The sequence below is a fragment of the Hyla sarda genome, chromosome 1 (assembly GCF_029499605.1).
Source record: "Hyla sarda isolate aHylSar1 chromosome 1, aHylSar1.hap1, whole genome shotgun sequence".
In the NCBI taxonomy this organism is placed as follows: Eukaryota; Metazoa; Chordata; class Amphibia; order Anura; family Hylidae; genus Hyla; species Hyla sarda.
Genome location: NC_079189.1, coordinates 20,440,157 through 20,459,016, shown reverse-complemented (window position 1 = coordinate 20,459,016; position 18,860 = coordinate 20,440,157). Strand labels below are relative to the sequence as shown.

General features: G+C 45.7%; 1 protein-coding gene across 1 annotated transcript in view; it reads left to right on the top strand.

The window, feature by feature from the left end:
- Positions 1–3,347: 3,347 nt before the first annotated feature.
- The window catches only part of LOC130361571 (vomeronasal type-2 receptor 26-like), a 45,344-nt gene continuing 29,831 nt past the window's right edge, over positions 3,348–18,860 (top strand). The window contains exon 1 of the mRNA XM_056565149.1: positions 3,348–3,512. Coding sequence (XP_056421124.1) covers positions 3,429–3,512 — 84 coding nt within the window. The 5' untranslated portion in view covers positions 3,348–3,428. The remainder of the gene's footprint in view (positions 3,513–18,860) is intronic.

Sequence of the window (18,860 nt, the reverse complement as noted above, 5' to 3'; positions counted from 1 at the left end):
TGAGCCTTAACACCTCACAGGTGTTTGATAAATGTTCATTAAAGGAGATGTCCCACGGAGAAAAATTGTACAGGTTTAGGTGCATAAATGAAAGTTATATAAGTTTTTAAATCACTTACCTCACCCATCCTGCATGGAAATTATGTTTTCAGCGATTCTTTGGTCAGTCAGGAAGGTCAGCAGTTACGGTTTCTGGTGACTTTCGACCCCCCATTCACCTCCGTTATACTGGGGGCCGTGACGCAACACATTCCCACAATACCCCACGCAGCCTTCAGTTCAACTGCCCGCCCCGTGCACGCCTCTGCCCGCCCCATCTCATAAATAATCATTTTCCCCCCCCTCCCCTCCTACGTGGTTGGCTGAGCAGCTATGAATATGTAATAGCTGCTTCAACCAATTAGAGCAGCACCTGCGCACGCTTTCACTTTCATTCTTATCCCACGGCAGATGAGAGCAGGAACTGGCAGTGTTCTTCCCTGCCTCAGTCAAAAAAACCTGTAATCACCCTCATTTGTGCCCTGTATTTGTCCCCCTGCACTCTCCCCTGTCCAGTTTAGCTCTGTGTCCTCCCGGCAGCACTATATTACCGAGGACTCAGCGCTGATCGGAACAAGAATACAGACTTCTATAGCCCAGGAGCGCACTCCCCTGCATCTGGGCTATAGAAGTATATGTCCCTGCTTTGATCAGCGCTGAAGCAGTGAGTTGAAAATAAATTGTGTGTGCAGAGGCAGGCACTCTCTCCCCCCCCCCCCCCCCCTGCTTGTAGAACCATTTTTTTTGCAAACCAGTGTGCCTTCAGCTGTCCGGGCATGCTGGGAGTTGTAGTTTTGCAACAGCTGGAGGCAACCTGGTTAGGAAAAACACAGTTCTAGGCTATATAAAGCATTGTTCTCTGCTTCTATTCCAGTGTTTTCAAATCAGGGTGCCTCCTGCTGTTGCAAAACTACAACTCCCAGCTTGCCCGTATAGCCTTCAGCTGTCCGGGCATGCTGGGAGATGTAGTTTTGCAACAGCTGGGGGCATCCTGGTTGGGAAACACTGTTCTAGGCTATATAAAGCATTTTACCCTAGGCCAGTGTTTCCCAACCAGTGTTCCTCCTGCTGTTGCAAAACTACAACTCCCAGCATGCACAGACAGCCTTCAGCTGTCCGGGCATGCTGGGAGTTGTAGTTTTGCAACAGCTGGGGGAATCCTTGTTAGGAAAAACACTGTTCTAGGCTATATAAAGCATTGTTCTCTGCTTCTATTCCAGTGTTTTCAAATCAGGGTGCTTCCTGCTGTTTCAAAACTACAACTCCCAGCTTGCCCGTATAGCCTTCAGCTGTCCGGGCATGCTGGGAGATGTAGTTTTGCAACAGCTGGGGGCATCCTGGTTGGGAAACACTGTTCTAGGCTATATAAAGCATTTTCCGATGCTTCTAGGCCAGTGTTCCCCAACCTGTGTGCCTCCTGCTGTTGCAAAACTACAACTCCCAGCATGCACAGACAGACTTCAGCTGTCCGGGCATGCTGGGAGTTGTAGTTTTGCAACAGCTGGAGGCACACTGGTTTGGAAACACTGGCATATTTGGAGGGTGCAAAAGAGAAATGTTGTATCATTCTTACATTAATTAAAAAATAAGACATCCCCTCAAAATAAGCCATAGTGGTAGACGTGTTTTATTGAAAGTAATGAATAGGGACCCCCCTACTCATCTGCCCCAGGTACCTCAGGGATGTCACCATGTCGTACAGCGGTGGCGTCCTTATATGCCAGTGCTTCCCAACTAGTGTGCCTCCAGCTGTTGAAAAACTACAACTCCCAGCATGCCCGGACAGCCTTCAGCTGTCCGGGCATGCTGGGAGTTGCAGTTTTGCAACAGCTGGAGGCACACTGGTTGGGAAACTCTGGCATATTTGGAGGGTGCAAAAGAGAAATGTTGTATCATTCTTACTGTAATTAAAAAATAAGACATCCCCTCAAAATAAGCCATAGTGGTAGATGTGTTTTATTGAAAGTAAAAAATAGGGACCCCCCTACTCATCTGCCCCAGGTACCTCAGGGGTGTCACCATGTCATGCAGCGGTGGTGTCCTTATATGTCAGTGTTTCCCAACCAGTGTTCCTCCAGCTGTTGAAAAACTACAACTCCCAGCGGTGCCGGACAGCCTTTGGCTGTCCGGGCATGCTGGGAGTTGTAGTTTTGCAACAGCTGGAGGCACACTGGTTGGGAAACCCTGGCATATTTGGAGGGTGCAAAAGAGAAATGTTGTATCATTCTTACTGTAATTAAAAAATAAGACATCCCCTAAAAATAAGCCATAGTGGTAGACGTGTTTTATTGAAAGTAAAAAATAGGGACCCCCCTACTCATCTGCCCCAGGTACCTCAGGGGTGTCACCATGTCATGCAGCGGTGGTGTCCTTATATGTCAGTGTTTCCCAACCAGTGTTCCTCCAGCTGTTGAAAAACTACAACTCCCAGCGGTGCCGGACAGCCTTTGGCTGTCCGGGCATGCTGGGAGTTGTAGTTTTGCAACAGCTGGAGGCACACTGGTTGGGAAACCCTGGCATATTTGGAGGGTGCAAAAGAGAAATGTTGTATCATTCTTACTGTAATTAAAAAATAAGACATCCCCTAAAAATAAGCCATAGTGGTAGACGTGTTTTATTGAAAGTAAAAAATAGGGACCCCCCTACTCATCTGCCCCAGGTACCTCAGGGATGTCACCATGTCATGCAGCGGTGGCGTCCTTTTATGCCCGTGTTTTTTCCAAACCAGTGTGCCTCCAGCTGTTGCAATACTACAACTCCCAGCATGCCCGGACAGCTGAAGGCTGTCCGGGCATGCTGGGAGTTGTAGTTTTGCAACAGCTGGAGGCACACTGGTTGAGAAACACTGGCATATAAGGAGGGTGCAAAAGAGAAATGTATATATATAAACACACACATGCACATACAGACACACGTGTGTGTGTGTGTGTATATATACAAACACACACACATACACATACACATGTGCAAATGTATGTATGTGTATAATATATATATGGATATACACAAACATACATGGGTTAATATATATTTGTTTTCTTTGTATTGCATGTTTCACTTGTGCACATTGATTTACCATGATGGGGCTTTCTTCCTCGGCTCCTCCGACACTAGTGATGAAAGCTAGATAAGCAAACTGCTTACATAGCTGGATCACTAGCCGGGGAACACGTGCATGAGTGGGGATTGGATGAGACAGGCTGCCACCTGTGCTGGGGAAGCTAGGGGGATAGCAGAACGGGGGAGGGTGGGGAAGAAGAGAAATGTGTGGGCGTTATTGCATTAATGAGGGGGTGGAGAAGTAAGGCAGTGTAGGCTGGGCTGGAGCCGTGCTAGTAAACGAAAGGAACTGTGGGAACCCATGTGCAGACCGGAAGACAGAGAGGTACATGAAGCAGGAAGTAACGGAGTTTCAGCTGGGATTGCGGGCGAACGGAATGAGCAATTTAGACGGGGACCAGGTCATTATGAAGGTAAGAACATGTACTTTAATATGAGCTTTTTTTGTTTTTTAAATTGGGGCATGGGATTTCTTCTTTAAGTGGTATGTGAAAAGGAAAAATTTAATTTTTTTACACTTAAATGCTGGGGTAACCTCAAATATTTCATTTTGACAAGTGGCAACAGGAAAAAAATGTCGCTGTAAATTTGTAAATACATTTCTTTGGAGTAAGGACATACCTGTCTGGACATTAGGAGCTCTGAGGGTGCACACCGTTCTCTAAGGTGCAGGACCGCAGTCAGGGTCCTTTAGCTTCTGCATTGCTGCCTATATAGCCAGAACAGCGGGACCCCCCCCCTCAAGGGGCATTACATGGGGTAAATAACTGGGGTACACTAACTAAAGTGGGGTACAGTGGGACACATAATCATAAAAAGGTTATATTCCCAGAATGATGAACCAGAGCATAGCCAAAACTAAAAAATATGCCCACCCCAAACCCTATGCTCTGAATCATCATTCTGGGAATGTGACGTGTGTGGCCATCCCTAACCTGTTGCCTCAAATGCGCACCCCGCTCAGGTGGAATGAGGGCATGGCGCTTTTGAGGTAACATAAAAAAGTCCCCGATGATAGTGACTCAGTGACCCATGACCCATTTTTGGAAAAAAATACCCCCTGTGGTCTTATCAGGTTTTTCTTTTTTTATGTAAAAAACATTTTTGGTGGTTTTATGGGGTTGAAATTTGCAATGTACTCTGGACTTGGTACATTGGGGTCAAATTGTGGAAAATTTAAATGAAGAGGGAAAATGTAGTACTCCATGGAAGTGTGATACTCCCTGATGCAATCCTTAATGCAGAGGCCTGGATGATCGGGGCAAGTGTCACATTGAGTGGTGGTATCCTTCCGTATCCCCCTCTTGTAACACACTCTGCATTTTTTTCTGGGATCGTCCCTTCTTTCCAGTGTGGGGGACTTCACCTGGAAAGTGTTGGCCTGGGACAATCCTGGCACCTTTTACTTCAGTTTCTTGGGAACTCCAGCCTGCTCTTTTCCGGTCGCTAAAGATCAGGACCTTTAGGACTTCTTCTTGGAACTGGAGGAATGTCCCTGTGTTGCCAGCGTACTGGGACAGTACAAAAGCGTTGTACATGGCAACCTGTACCATGTAGACCGCAACTTTTTGTACCATACCCGTGTATTCCACATGGCCATGTATGGCTTGAGGACTTGATCAGAAAGATCAACTCCCCCATATACCGATTGTAGTCCAGAATACAATCGGGCTTGAGGACCGGTGTTGGGGTACCTTGCAAAGGGACGGGTGAGCTGCCGTTACCATGAATGATGGTCAGCATAAGGACATCCCTCTTATTCTTATACCTGACCAGCTACAGGTTTTCATGAGTAAGGGCACGGGACTCTCCCTTGGTCATAGGTGTCTGGATCAAATTTAGAGGGAGGCCTCTCTGGTTTTTCCGCACGGTCCCACACGGTCCCTGGCGGCAAGGGATGTGAACAGAGGGATGCTGGTATAAAAGTTGTCCACGTACACGTGGTAACCCTTATCCAGCAATGGGTGCACAAGATTTTCCCGCAAACACCCAGAGTGGGGGGAACAATCTGGGGGTTCAATAAGGGAATCTCGTCCTTCATATACTCTAAACTTGTAAGTGTACTCGGAGGTACTCTCACAAAGTTTATAGAGCTTCACGCCATACCGCGCCTCACTTTGTAAAGCCGGTCATAGGCGGGATCACTTTGGAGTGGACATGCCGCATTATCTGCATAATGGAGGCATTTCTGAATGGCCTCGAACCTCTTTTGTGTCATGACCGTACTGTAAAGCGGGGTCTTGTATAGGACGCTCCAGTACTGTCTGACACTTGGCTTTTTGAACAGGCCCATATGCAGCAAGAGGCCCCAAAATGTCCTCATTTCTGCTGCATCAATGGCGTACCATTCATTGGACCAGGCCAAAAAAAGAATGAGGGTGGTGGGCGATGAACTGCTGGGCATACAGATTCATCTGCTCCACCATCAGATTGAAAAAACTTTCACTGAAAAAAATTACTGAAATAGTCAATTTCAGTGAATCCAGAATTGTCAATCCTGATTCCAGAGTCGCCAACAAACTCCGGAATCCGTGGCTGATAAGCCTCTGGGGTCTCCAGACAGGTTCACCAGAAGGGGGCTCCGATACACTTGTCTGGGGGGTCGGACTCCTAATACGAGTGGCATTGTCGCTTGTACTAGTGCCGGCCACTGGGCCCCTATCTCCGCCGTCTCCGCCGCCTGACAGGGGACTCATCATCAGCACTAGATGATGAGGAAGAACACAGGAATGTAGGATCTTCCTCTTCCTCACTGACAGATTTGGAGTTGGAGGCAAGAAAAGCGTATGCTTCCACTGCCGAAAATGCCTGGCAAGCTATCGCCTTTTTTCTATGGTGGCGGGCGGAGGGGGGGGGCGGTGGCAGGGGGGGAGGTGGTGTGTGTGGGGTGGGGGGGAGTATGTAGTGTGTGTGCTTGGTGTAACTGTATGATATAACGGCGGACAAAAAAAAGGTGGGGGCCAAATGCAGTGCCCTGAACCCCCCCCCCCCCCCTTTTTTTAACTTTTTATTTTTTTTTACTTTTTTTCCTACCTGTCCCTGTGATGTAATCTGTCCCTGCTCTAAGGGGGATCTTCTCTCCTGAGGTGCTCCGATCACGGCAGAGGGAGGGTACCTGGCTTCCTCTGAACTCAGCCAGCCGGCAGAGCGGCAAGAAGAGGTCATTAATACCTCCCTTGCCAGCTGCTATCATCCGGCCAATAGAAGCGATCCTGGGGGGGGGGGGGGTGACGAAATCGCCACCTCCCCATAGATACAGGAGGTGATTGGGGGTGTATCCTACACCCCCGATCACCATGTATCTCCGGGTCAGCGGGTCACATGTGACCCGCATCACCGGAATCGGCGCAAATCGCAAATGTGAATTCACCTACGATTTGCGGTGATTGCCGACATGGGGGGTCTGATGACTCCCCTGGGTATTTGCGTGGGGTGCATGCTGATCGATATCAGCAGACACCCCGGTCTGGTCCCCGCCCGGCGCGTGGCGGGGACCGAAATTCCCACGGGCGTACAGGTATGTCCTGGGTCCTTAAGTACTAGGGTGTCAGGAAGTACCCGTACGCCCTGGGTCCTGAACAGGTTAAGGACCCAGGGCGTACCTGTACGCCCGTAGGAATTTCGGTCCCGGCCGCGCGCCAGGTGGGGACCGGACCGGGGTGACTGCTGATATCTATCAGCAGGCACCCCGTGCAAATGCCCAAGGGGGTCATCAGTGATCGTCACAAATGGCCGGTGAATTCACACTGGCGATTTGCGCAAATTACGGGTCATACGGGTCTATGGTGACCCGGTGACCGGAATATAAAAGGGTAGTATTGGGCGCGAGTATTCCCATTTCAAATTTTTATTTTGAATATAGCAAATTTGCAATTTCACGAATATTGTGAATATATTCGCTATATATTCGAAATTACGAATATTCACTTTTTTCTGCATTTGTGCACATTCGCATATTCCTTCTTTTCACTTATGGGCCAATTAGAATGATGCAAATACACTTGTCAGAGGTTATCAACAACATCCATAGCAACCAATAGTAAAGTTGCCCACCCACTCACTGTTTTCTTCCTCGAGTACGCGAATATGCGAATATTCGCATATGCAAATATACGAAATTCGCAAAAATAAGACGAATATTCGTCTTTATATTTGCAAAATATCGCAAATTCGAATATGGGCAATGCTGCTCATCACTATATGGGGGATCACAGTTGTCCGAGACACCCACGAACCCCCTGAAGGGATAGGAGTGAGGTGGCAGGGGTGTAACCCCACCTATCCCTGCTATTGGTCGTCAAGAAGCGATGACCAATAGCAGATCAGGGGCAGGGGGGGTTAACTTTCGGTTTCCCCGTCCTGCCCACGCACAATAGGCGGGGCAGAAGGGGGAAATGACAGAGGACCAACGCCGAAGTCCACTTACCCATCAGCAGGCGGGGATCGGCGGAAGAAGAGATCCTACGGAAGCCGGTGAGTTCCCTAGCAACATACAGTGGTCAGTACAGTGGTCTCTAAACTGTAGCCCTTCAGATGTTGCAAAACTACAACTCCCAGCATGCCTAGACAGCTGTTTGCTGTGTGGGCAAGCTGGGATTTGTAGTTTTGCAACAGCTCAAGGGCTACAGTTTGGAGATCACTGTGCAGTGATCTCTAAACTGTAGCCCTCCAGATGTTGCAAAACTGCAAATCCCAGCATGACCTTCGGTGATCAGTACATGCTGGGAGTTGTAGTTTTGCAACAGATGGAGGCACACTGGTTGGAAAATTCTGAGTTAGGTAACAGAACATAACTGAAGGTTTTCCAACAAGTGTGCCTCCAGCTGTTGCAAAAGTACAACTACCAGCATGCACGGTCTGTCAGTACAGGCTGGGACTTGTGGTTTTGAAACAGCTGGAGGTTTGCCCCCCCCCCCCACCCCCATGTGAATGTACAGGGTGCATTGACCCGTGTGAGTTTACAGTGAGTTTCCTGCTTCAAGTTTGAGCTGCGGCAAATTTTTCGCTGCAGGGCAAACTCCTAGCGGTAAACTCACCGTAACCCGCCAGTGCGAATGTACCCTAAAAACACTACACTATACTAACACATAATAAAGGGTAAAACATTACATATACACCCCCTTACACTGTCCCCCCACCCCCCAATAAAAATTAAAAACATATTGTACGGCAGTGTTTCCAAAACAGAGCCTCCAGCTGTTGCAAAACAACAAGTCCCAGCATTTCCGGGCAGCCACTGACTGTCCAGGCATGCTGAAAATTTTGCAACAGCTGGAGGCACCCTGTTTGGGAATTACTGGTGTAGAATACCCCTATGTCCCCCTACAGTGGGAATCAAAAGTTTTAGCACCCCAGGTAAAAATTTGTATTAATGTGCATAAAGAAGCCAAGGAAAGATGGAAAAATCTCCAAAAGGTATCACATTACAGATTAGACATTCTTATAATATGTCAACAAAAGTTTGATTTTAGTTCCATCATTAACACTTTCACATGGCGTCTGCAAAAGTTTGGGCACCCTGCAGAGTTTATATCTTGTACTGCCACCTTTGGCAAGTATCAGAGCTTGTAAACACTTTTCGTACCCAGCCAAGAGTCTTTCAATTCTTGTTTGAGGTATCTTTGCCCATTCTTTCTTACAAAAGTCTTCCAGTTCTGACAGATGTCTGGGCTGTCTGTCACGCACTGCTCTTTTAAGGTCTATCCATAGATTTTCAATTATGTTGAGGTCAGGAGATTGTGAAGGCCATGGCAAAACCTTCAATTTACGCCTCTTGATGTAATCCCCCATGGATTTCGAGGTGTGTTTAGGATCATTATCCATTTGTAGAAGCCATCTTCTCTTTAACTTCAGCTTTTTCACAGATGGCATCAAGTTAGCATCCAAAATTTGCTGAAATTTTACTGAATCCATTTTTCCTTCTACTCGTGAGATGTTCCCTTTGCCACTGGCTGCAATACAACCCCAAAGCATGATTGATCCACCCCTGTGCTTAACAGTTGGACAGAGGCTCTTTTCATTAAATTCTGTTCCCCTTCTTCTCCAAACGTAACTTTTCTCATTACGGCCAAAAAGTTCAATTTTAACCTCATCGGTCCACAGAACTTGTTTCCAAAATGCATCAGGCTTGTCTATATGTTCATTTGCAAAGTTCAAACGCTGATTTTTGTGGTGAGGACGAAGAAGAGGTTTTCTTCTGATGACTCTTCCATGAAGACCATATTTGCGCAAGTATCTCTTTATAGTGGAATAGTGTACCACAACTCCAGTGTCTGCCAGATCTTTCTGGAGGGATTGTGAAATCAAACGTGGGTTTTGAATAGTTTTTCTCACAATCCTGCGAGCTGTTCTGTCTAATATTTTTCTTGGTCTTCCAGATATTGCTTTAACTTCCACTGTTCCTGATGACTGCCATTTCTTAACCCCTTAACGACCAAGGACGTACCATATTTATCGGTGTATAACACACACTTTTAAAACTTAAATTTAAGGCAAAAAGCCTGTTATATGCCGATAAATCTTCTGGTCACTGATTTAAAGTGGCCGCAGCAGCGACTGCTTGTTAAATATTAGCAGCACGGCCGCGGCCACTTTAAATCAGTGACCAGCGGCGTTTCCTCCCCGCTCTGCTTTATATTTTTATTACCTCCCCCCTCCCTCATCATTCCCCACGTTCCCTGATTTTCATAGTTTTTTTTAATTTTCCTTACCTGGCTGCGTTTCGGCAGGCCAGGTCAGGCGGCGGTCTTGCGGGCTGTGTGGTCATGAAGCAGATGAGTGACATCCTCTCGTGGCTTCTCTGCGTGGCAACAGTGATGTCACTTTTCATTTCCTGTAGTCGCCGCACTCTGAACCCTGACTCGCGGAGGAACATGGTGGGGGAACGATGAGACAGGGGGAAATGATGAGGGGGGAATGATGGGGAGCATGATGAGACAGGGTGGGGGATGATGAGACAGGGGGAAATTATGGTGGGGGAGGCACTAAAGGCTTAATGTCTGTATGGCTAGTGGTGGTCTATAACAGGGGGAAATGATGAGACATGGGGGGATGATGAGACATGGTGGGTGGCGATGAGAGGGGTAAATGTGGCACAGGGACTGATAAAAGGGAAGGAATGATGTGGCACTGGAGGGGACGGGACAAAACTGAGGTGCAGAAGAAAACGAAGTTGGGGGGATGATGTGGCATTTAGTCCAAGTCATTTATTTTACATTTCATTTTTTACTTAAATTTCACTGTTAAAATGGGGGTGCGTGTTATACGCTGATAAATGCGGTATATTTACGTCCTTGGCCGGGGTCACGCGGTGACCCCGCGTGATATCGGGTTCGTCCCAGCATGTATCTGAAGCTGGGACCCAGGGCTAATAGTGCACGGCAGCGATTGCGGTGTCGCGTGCTATTAACCCTTTAGATGCAGCTTTCAAAGTTGAATGCCGCGTCTAAAACGAAAGTGAAAGCTGCCCGGCTGCTCAGTGGGGCTGATCAGGACCACCACAGTGAAAATGCGGTGTCCCGATCAGCTGGGACACGAGCGGAGGTCCTCTTCCCTTCCTCCGGTGAGTCCCTTCGGCGATTGATTGCTCCAAGCCTAAGATGCAAAGCTATGGATTTTCAGTGAACCAGGTATAAGATCAGTGTATGCAACGTTATAGCCCCCTATGGGAGCTATAATACTGCAAAAAAAAGTGTAAAAAAAAAAGTTAATAAATGTAATTTAACCCTTTCCCTAATAAAAGTTTGAATCACCCCCCTTTTCCCATAAAAAAACAAACATGTAAATAAAAAATAAATATAAACATATGTTGTATCACTGCTTGCGTAAATGTCCGAACTATAAAAATATTTCATTAATTAAATCGCACGGTCAATAGCGTACGTGCAAAAAAAGTCCAAAATAAAGTATTTTTGGTCACTTTTTATATCATGAAAAAATGAATAAAAAGCGATCAAAAAGTCCGATCAATACGAAAATGGTACAGCTAAAAACTTCAGATCACGGCGCAAAAAATGAGTCCTCATACTGCTACATAAGGGGTAAAATAAAAAAGTTATAGGGGTCAGAAGATTGCAATTGTAAACATATACATTTTCCTGCATGTAGTTATGATTTTTTCCAGAAGTACGACAAAATCAAACTTATATGTAGTGTATCATTTTAATCGTATGGGCCTACAGAATAAAGATAGGGTATCATTTTTATCGAAAAATGGACTGCGTAGAAACGGAAACCCCAAAAGGTAAAAAATTTTTAGTTTTTTCTTCAATTTCGTCGCACAATATTTTTTTTTTTCCATTTCGCCGTAGATTTTTGGGTAAAATGACTGATGTCACTTCAAATTAGAATTGGTTGGCTCAAAAAATAAGCCATCATATGGATTTTCAGGTGCAATATTGAAAGGGTTATGATTTTTAAAAGGTGGGGAGGAAAAAACAAATGTGCAAAAACTGAAAAACCCGTGGTCCTTAAGGGGTTAATTACATTCCAAACAGAAGATATTGACATCTGAAAACGGTTTACTATCTTCTTATAGCCTTCTCCAGCTTTGTGAGCGTCAACTATTTTCAGTTTTGGATTTCTAGACAACTGCTTAGAAGAACCCATGGTGCTGATTGTTGGGGGAAGGTTGGATGAGTCTGGGCATTTAAAACCTTTGAGATTGACATAATCTGGTCTTCCCAGAGGATGATTGAGAACAATCCATGACACTGGCAGGTCTCAGCTTTGCAAAGGGGGCAGTGCATGCTATAAATTCTGCAGGGTGCCCAAACTTTTGGAGATGCCATTATTTTGTTTTCTATTATTTTGAAAGTGTAAATGATGGAAATAAAATTTAACTTTTGTTGACATATTATAAGAATGTCTTATCTGTAATGTGATGCCTTATGGAGATTTTTCCATCTTTCCTTGGCTTCTTTATGCACATTAATAAATATTTTACCTGGGGTGCCCAAACTTTTGATCCCCACTGTATGCAATCCCTAATGAAGTCCTCAAATGCGCATGGCGCTCTCTCACTTTGGAATTTTCATTGAAGTTGGTTGGGAAAATGAAAAAAAATTCACTAAAATGCTGGTGTCACCCTAAATTTTCATTTTCACAAGGGAGAATAGAAAAAAAGAGTAAGAGTAAGAACATGCCCCATATGTGGATGTAAAATTCTCTGCTGGCGCACTACAATGCTCAGAAGAGAAGGAGCGCCATTGGGATTTTGAAGGGAAAATATGTCCGAAATTTAAGGCCAGAACAATGGACCCCCCCACATGTGACCCCATTTTGGAAACTACACCCCTCATGTAATGTAATAAGGGGTACAGTGAGCATTTACGCCCCACAGGTTTCTGACAGATTTTTGGAACAGTGGTCCGTAAAAATGGAAAATAATTTTTTTCATTTGCACAGCCCACTGTTCCAAACTGTTAAACGCCAGTGGGGTGTAAATACTCACTGCACCCCTTATTAAATTCTGTGTGGGGTGTAGTTTCCAAAATGGGGTCACATGTGGGGGGGTCCACTGTTCTGGCACCACGGGGGGCTTTGTAAATGCACATAGCCCTTGACTTCCATTCAAAACAAATTCTCTTTCTAAAAGCTCAATGGCGCTCTTCCTCTTCTGAACATTGTAGTTCGCCAGCAGAGCACTTGACGTCCACAAATGGGGTATTTCCATACACAGATGAAATGGGGTTACAAATATTGGGGGGGTATTTTCTCCTATTACCCCATGTAAAAATAAAAAATTTGGAGAAAACTGCATTTTAGTGAAAACTATTTTTTTTTTCCTTTACACACCCAACTTTAACAAAAAGTCATCAAACACCTGTGACCTGTTGAGGCTCACTGTACCCCTTGTTACATTCCTTAAAGGGGTTCTCTGGTGCTTACACATCTTTTCCCCTATCCAAAGGATAGGGGATAAGATGCCTGATCGCGGGAGTCCCGCTGCGGGGGACCCCCGTGATCTTGCACGCGGCACCCCGTTTGTAATCAGTCCCCGGTGCGTGTTCGCTCCGGGTCTAATTACGGATGACCACAGGGCCTGGCGGTGTGTGACGTCACACCCCTCGCCCCCGTGTGACGTCACGCTCCGCACCTCAATGCAAGCCTATGGGAGGGGGCTAACACGCTCTGGGGACTGTTTACAAACGGGGTGCCGCGTGCAAGATCACAGGGGTCCCCAGCGGTGGGACTACTGCGATCAGGCATCTTATCCCCTATCCTTTGGATAGGGGATAAGATGTGTAAGCACCGGAGAACCCCTTTAAGGGGTGTAGTTTCCAAAATAGTATGCCATGTGTTTTTTTTTTTTTGCCTGGATTTCAGGCTTGGAGCAATTAATCACCGATCGGACACACCGCGCTCTAGCTGATCGGTACATCGCGATTTCACCGTGATGGTCCCCGTCAAACCGACTGAGCTACCAGGAGTGTATTTTTGTTACTTTAGATGCGGAGAGCAACTTTGGACGCTGTGTCTAAAGGGTTCATAGCATGTGGCACAATGATCGGTGCCGCATGCTGTTAGTTCAGGGTCCCGCTTTCATTAACCACTGGGACCGACCCGCTATGACGCGGGGTCATGGCGTGACCCCGCGTTATAGACCGTGACAGGGCGCAGGGCGTACAGGTACGCCCTGCGTCCTTAAGAGGTTAAGAACGTTTTTTTTAAAACTTTTCCAACCAGGTGAACATCAAGAAATCTTCTTCTAAAGGTCCTCGGAAATCTTTTTTATGCCGTTATTCTCTTTCACAAACGCATTGTGATGATCAGACTAAATCCCTGTTCTTTAACCCAATGATGACGATGGACGTCTATGCTCCTCCAATGGCCGTTAACAGGGTATGACACGGGCTCCCAACTCGAGCCCACGTCATACCAGCCAGCCCCCAGCTGATTCCTGTAGCTGGTGGCTGGCGTTAATAGCCAACATGCGGCGATCACCGCGGCCGGCTATTAACCCTTTAGATTGACAGCGGCGTCTAAAGGTGCCTTTATCCTGTCCCTGGTGGTCCATTGGGGTGGATCGCCCCCCAGCAGTGCGATCGTGGGGGGGGGGGGGGGGCGATCCACTGCTGAGGTAGCTGGAGGGCTTACCTCTCCTGCTGCGGCGGCTCCAGTTCTCGGAATGATACAGCCTAGCAGGACCAGGCTTTATCAATCGAGCGCAGAGCACACAGATCAATATAATGATCTATATGAGGAATTTAATGATTCCTCCTAAAAGTCCCCTAAGGGGACTAAAAGTTTTTTTAAAAAGTTTCAAAACACACACATTAACCCCTTCCTTATTAAAAGTTCAAATCATCCCCCTTTTCCCAAATTCCATGTAAAAAATCTATAAACATAATAAAAAATAAACATATGTGGTATCGCCACGTGCTTAAATGTCCAAACTATAAAAATGTATCATAAATTAAACCACATGGTCAATGGCGTACGCACAAAAAAATTCCACAGTCCAAAATAGAGTATTTTTGGTCACTTCTTATACCATAAAAAAGGAATAAAAAGCGATAAAAAAAATTTGATCAAAACAAAAATGGTACCAATTAAAACTTCAGATCACGGCGCAAAAAAGAGTCCTCATACTGCACTGTAAGCGTAAAAATAAAAAAGTTATAGGGGTCAGAATAGGACAATTTTAAATGTATTAATTTTCGTGCATGATTTTTTCCAAAAGTACAAAAAAAATCAAACCTATATAAGTAGGGTATCATTTTAATCATATGGACCTATAGAATAAATATAAAGTGTCATTTGTACCGAAAAATGTACTGCGTAGAAACGGAAGCCCCCGCACAATTATTTTTTTTTCCGGTTTTGCCGTATATTTTTAGGTAAAACGACTGATGTCATTACAAAGTAGAATTGGTGTTGCAAACAATAAGACCTGATATGGATTTTTAGGTGCAAAATTAAAAGGGTTATGATTTTTAAAAGGTAAGGAGGAAAAAATGAAAGTGCAAAAACAGAAAAACGCTTGGTCCTTAAGGGGTTACATATCTGATGGTCATTAGAATGATTGAAAACTCACGTCTTGAATTTTATCTTTAAATTATCTGCTAATAGCAAAACTTCACATATTTACAGACATTAGACATTTTCCTTAATAAATAAATGGCCAGTTCAAATATTTTTGACATTTCTTCTGATTTTACCCTCTTTATCTACTTTGAGGACTTGTGTGGAAATCTGGTTTAGTTTTAAAGTCACTTTTATGCATAAATATTGAAAATAATGAAGCAGCTCCTTAGACAATAAATGAATGATGGTTCTCTTGTATGACTCGCTGCTCCATGTAAATCTGAATCCAGAGTATATGTCAAAAAGAAGAGAAAAAAGACGCTATCTAGTGCAGCTACCCTTTCAGCATGTAGAAATGGGTAGTAGAGGTAAGAGGTGTGCTTATCTGGTGAAGTTGTGCCACAGGCATAGCACTGTTACGGATATGTAGAGATATATATATATATATATATATATATATTATATATATATATATATATATATATATATATATATATATATATATATATATATATATATATACCGTATATACTCGAGTATAAGCCGAGTTTTTCAGCACGATTTTTCGTGCTGAAAACACCCCCCTCGGCTTATACTCGAGTGAACTCCCCCACCCGCAGTGGTCTTCAACCTGCGGACTTCCAGAGGTTTCAAAACTACAACTCCCAGCAAGCCAGGGCAGCCATCGGCTGTCCGGGCTTGCTGGGAGTTGTAGTTTTGAAACCTCCGGAGGTCCGCAGGTTGAAGACCACTGCGGCCTTCAACATCATCCAGCCCCCTCTCACCCCCTTTAGTTCTGAGTACTCACCTCCGCTCGGCGCTGGTCCGGTCCTGCAGGGCTGTCCGGTAAGGAGGTGGTCCGGTGAGGAGGTGGTCCGGGCTGCTATCTTCACCGGGGAGGCCTCTTCTAAGCGCTTCGGGCCCGGCCTCAGAATAGTCACGTTGCCTTGACAACGACGCAGATACGTCGTTGTCAAGGCAACGGCTCTATTCTGGGCCGGAAGCGCGGAGAAGAGGCGCCCCCGGTGAAGATAGCAGCCCGGACCACCTCCTCACCGGACCACCTCCTTACCGGACAGCCCTGCAGGACCGGACCAGCGCCGAGCGGAGGTGAGTACTCAGAACTAAAGGGGGTGAGAGGGGGCTGGATGATGTTGAAGGCCGCAGTGGTCTTCAACCTGCGGACCTCCGGCGGTTTCAAAACTACAACTCCCAGCAAGCCCGGACAGCCGATGGCTGCCCGGGCTTGCTGGGAGTTGTAGTTTTGAAACCTCTGGAGGTCCGCATGTTGAAGGCCGCAGTGGTCTTCAACCTGCGGACCTCCGGAGGTTTCAAAACTACAACTCCCAGCAAGCCCGGACAGCCGATGGCTGCCCGGGCTTGCTGGGAGTTGTAGTTTTGAAACCTCTGGAGGTCCGCAGGTTGAAGACCACTGAGGGCGAATGATGAGAAGAGGATGATGAAGGGGGGGGGGTGTGGGGATGATGAAGGGGGGTGGGGATGATGAAGGGGGGGGTGTGGGATGATTACAAGGGGATGATGAAGGGGGGATGTGTGGGATGATAAGGGGATGTGTGGGATGATGACAAGGGGATGATGAAGGGGGGATGTGTGGGATGATGACAAGGGGATGATGAAGGGGGGATGTGTGGGATAAGGGGATGTGTGGGATGATGACAAGGGGATGATGAAGAGGGGATGTGTGGGATGATGACAAGGGGATGATGAAGGGGGGATGTGTGGGATGATAAGGGGATGTGTGGGATGATGACAAGGGGATGATGAAGGGGGGATGTGTGGGATGATGACAAGGGGATGATGAGGATGTTAATGACGGGTCTGGATGATGACAGGGGGGGATGAGGTATTTCCCACCCTAGGCTTATACTCGAGTCAATAACTTTTCCTGGGATTTTGGGTTGAAATTAGGGGTCTCGGCTTATACTCGGGTCGGCTTATACTCGAGTATATACGGTATATATATATATATATATATATATATATATATATATATATATATATATATACCAAAAACAGGCGCAGCACTCCAAAAAACAGTGTGATTTAATATCTCATGTCAGCATTAACACGTTTCAACTCCTCCTGGAGCCATTTTCAAGCATGCTTGAAAATGGCTCCAGGAGGAGTTGAAACGTTGTAATGCTGACATGAGATATTAAATCACACTGTTTTTTGGAGTGCTGCGCCTGTTTTTGGTTTCTGTCTATGGAGGACTTTGATCGAGTCTTTTTTTTGGACGCTGGCACCACCATTGTTTGCTGGACTAGATAAGTAGTGCTGCATTATTTTGGGACTATATATATATATATATATATATATATATATATATATATATATATATATATATATAATTTGTGGTCAGATTCTTATATGTACCGTAAGTAGGGTACCACTTGCATGAATAATTAGGCCTGGGGTGTGCCTGGGTGGCCGTGAAGGGTATCCTAGAGAAGGGGGACACCCTGAGAGTGACTGTAGAAAAAAAAGGGAAGGGAGGGTGGGGACATCTTGCATGCTGGCAACAGCACCTGTGTGGATCAGGTGGGTATATAAAGACCAGACTCCTCCCACAAATTATATTAACTGTTTCAGCTAACCTCCACTTGTGGTCAGATTCTTATATGTACCGTAAGTAGGGTACCACTTGCATGAATAATTAGGCCTGGGGTGTGCCTGGGTGGCCGTGAAGGGTATCCTAGAGAAGGGGGCAAAAATACCTCAGTTAGGTAATACATGAATTAATGGTTAAGCATAACCTACGTCATATGAACCCAAGATAACAGACAAAATACTCCAGTTAACAGCCGGAGGTTGGAATGCGTCAATGGAACAGAGCGATAACAGTGCCCTTAACTTACTTAACATCTAAGTGATAACTGACAAAGAGAAGCCCCTACCCAGAAGCTGGCGCAGCTGTTATGGAGCCGAAGCCAAGATAAATTTCTAGATATGCCACTTGGCACTACTAGACCCATAGCACCTACCAGGATGGTACTACCAGGGTGCGCATGGATAGAGGTAACCCAAGTGTCAAATATAGAAAATGTCGAAGTGCTAGATAGACAGAAGGTACAATGAGTCGGTTAGAAAAGTGGCCAAAACACAAACGTCAGTAGGTATTTAGATAGGTAGTGCCTGAAGAGGAATATTTGAAAAGTGTCCCGAGCTACACATATAAGTAATCCTATTGAACCATGCCATACATAAAGTGACGACAACAGACCCACATAGAAAAAACATAAAAGGATATAACATACTTTACCTTACTGGTACACGAAACCTCAGGTTGTCTCCACATACTTGCAGGTGTAAGGAAGATTATTACTGCTGCGCCCTGAGGCTTCTTGCAAAAGAAAATATACATGACCAGCAGGTTACAAAGACCGATAAGGGAAATTTCCCAACAGGTACACACGACAAGACATGAACAAGCTGAACCGACATCAAAGAACTTAACACTAAGACATGTACAACTAAGACCACAATCAGACACATAGTAACAAACATAAGAGCAAGATAGAGATGGCAACAACATGAGGCTCGTGGACTGAAACTGCCTCAGACAGAATCGTATGAAACGCAGAAATGGAAAAAAACATGAGGCTCGTGGACTGACAGTGCAATCTGCCTCGGACAAAATCGCATGAAACATAGAAACGGAAACAACATGAGGCTCGTTGATTGTCAAGCAATCTGCCTCTAACAGGGGCGTA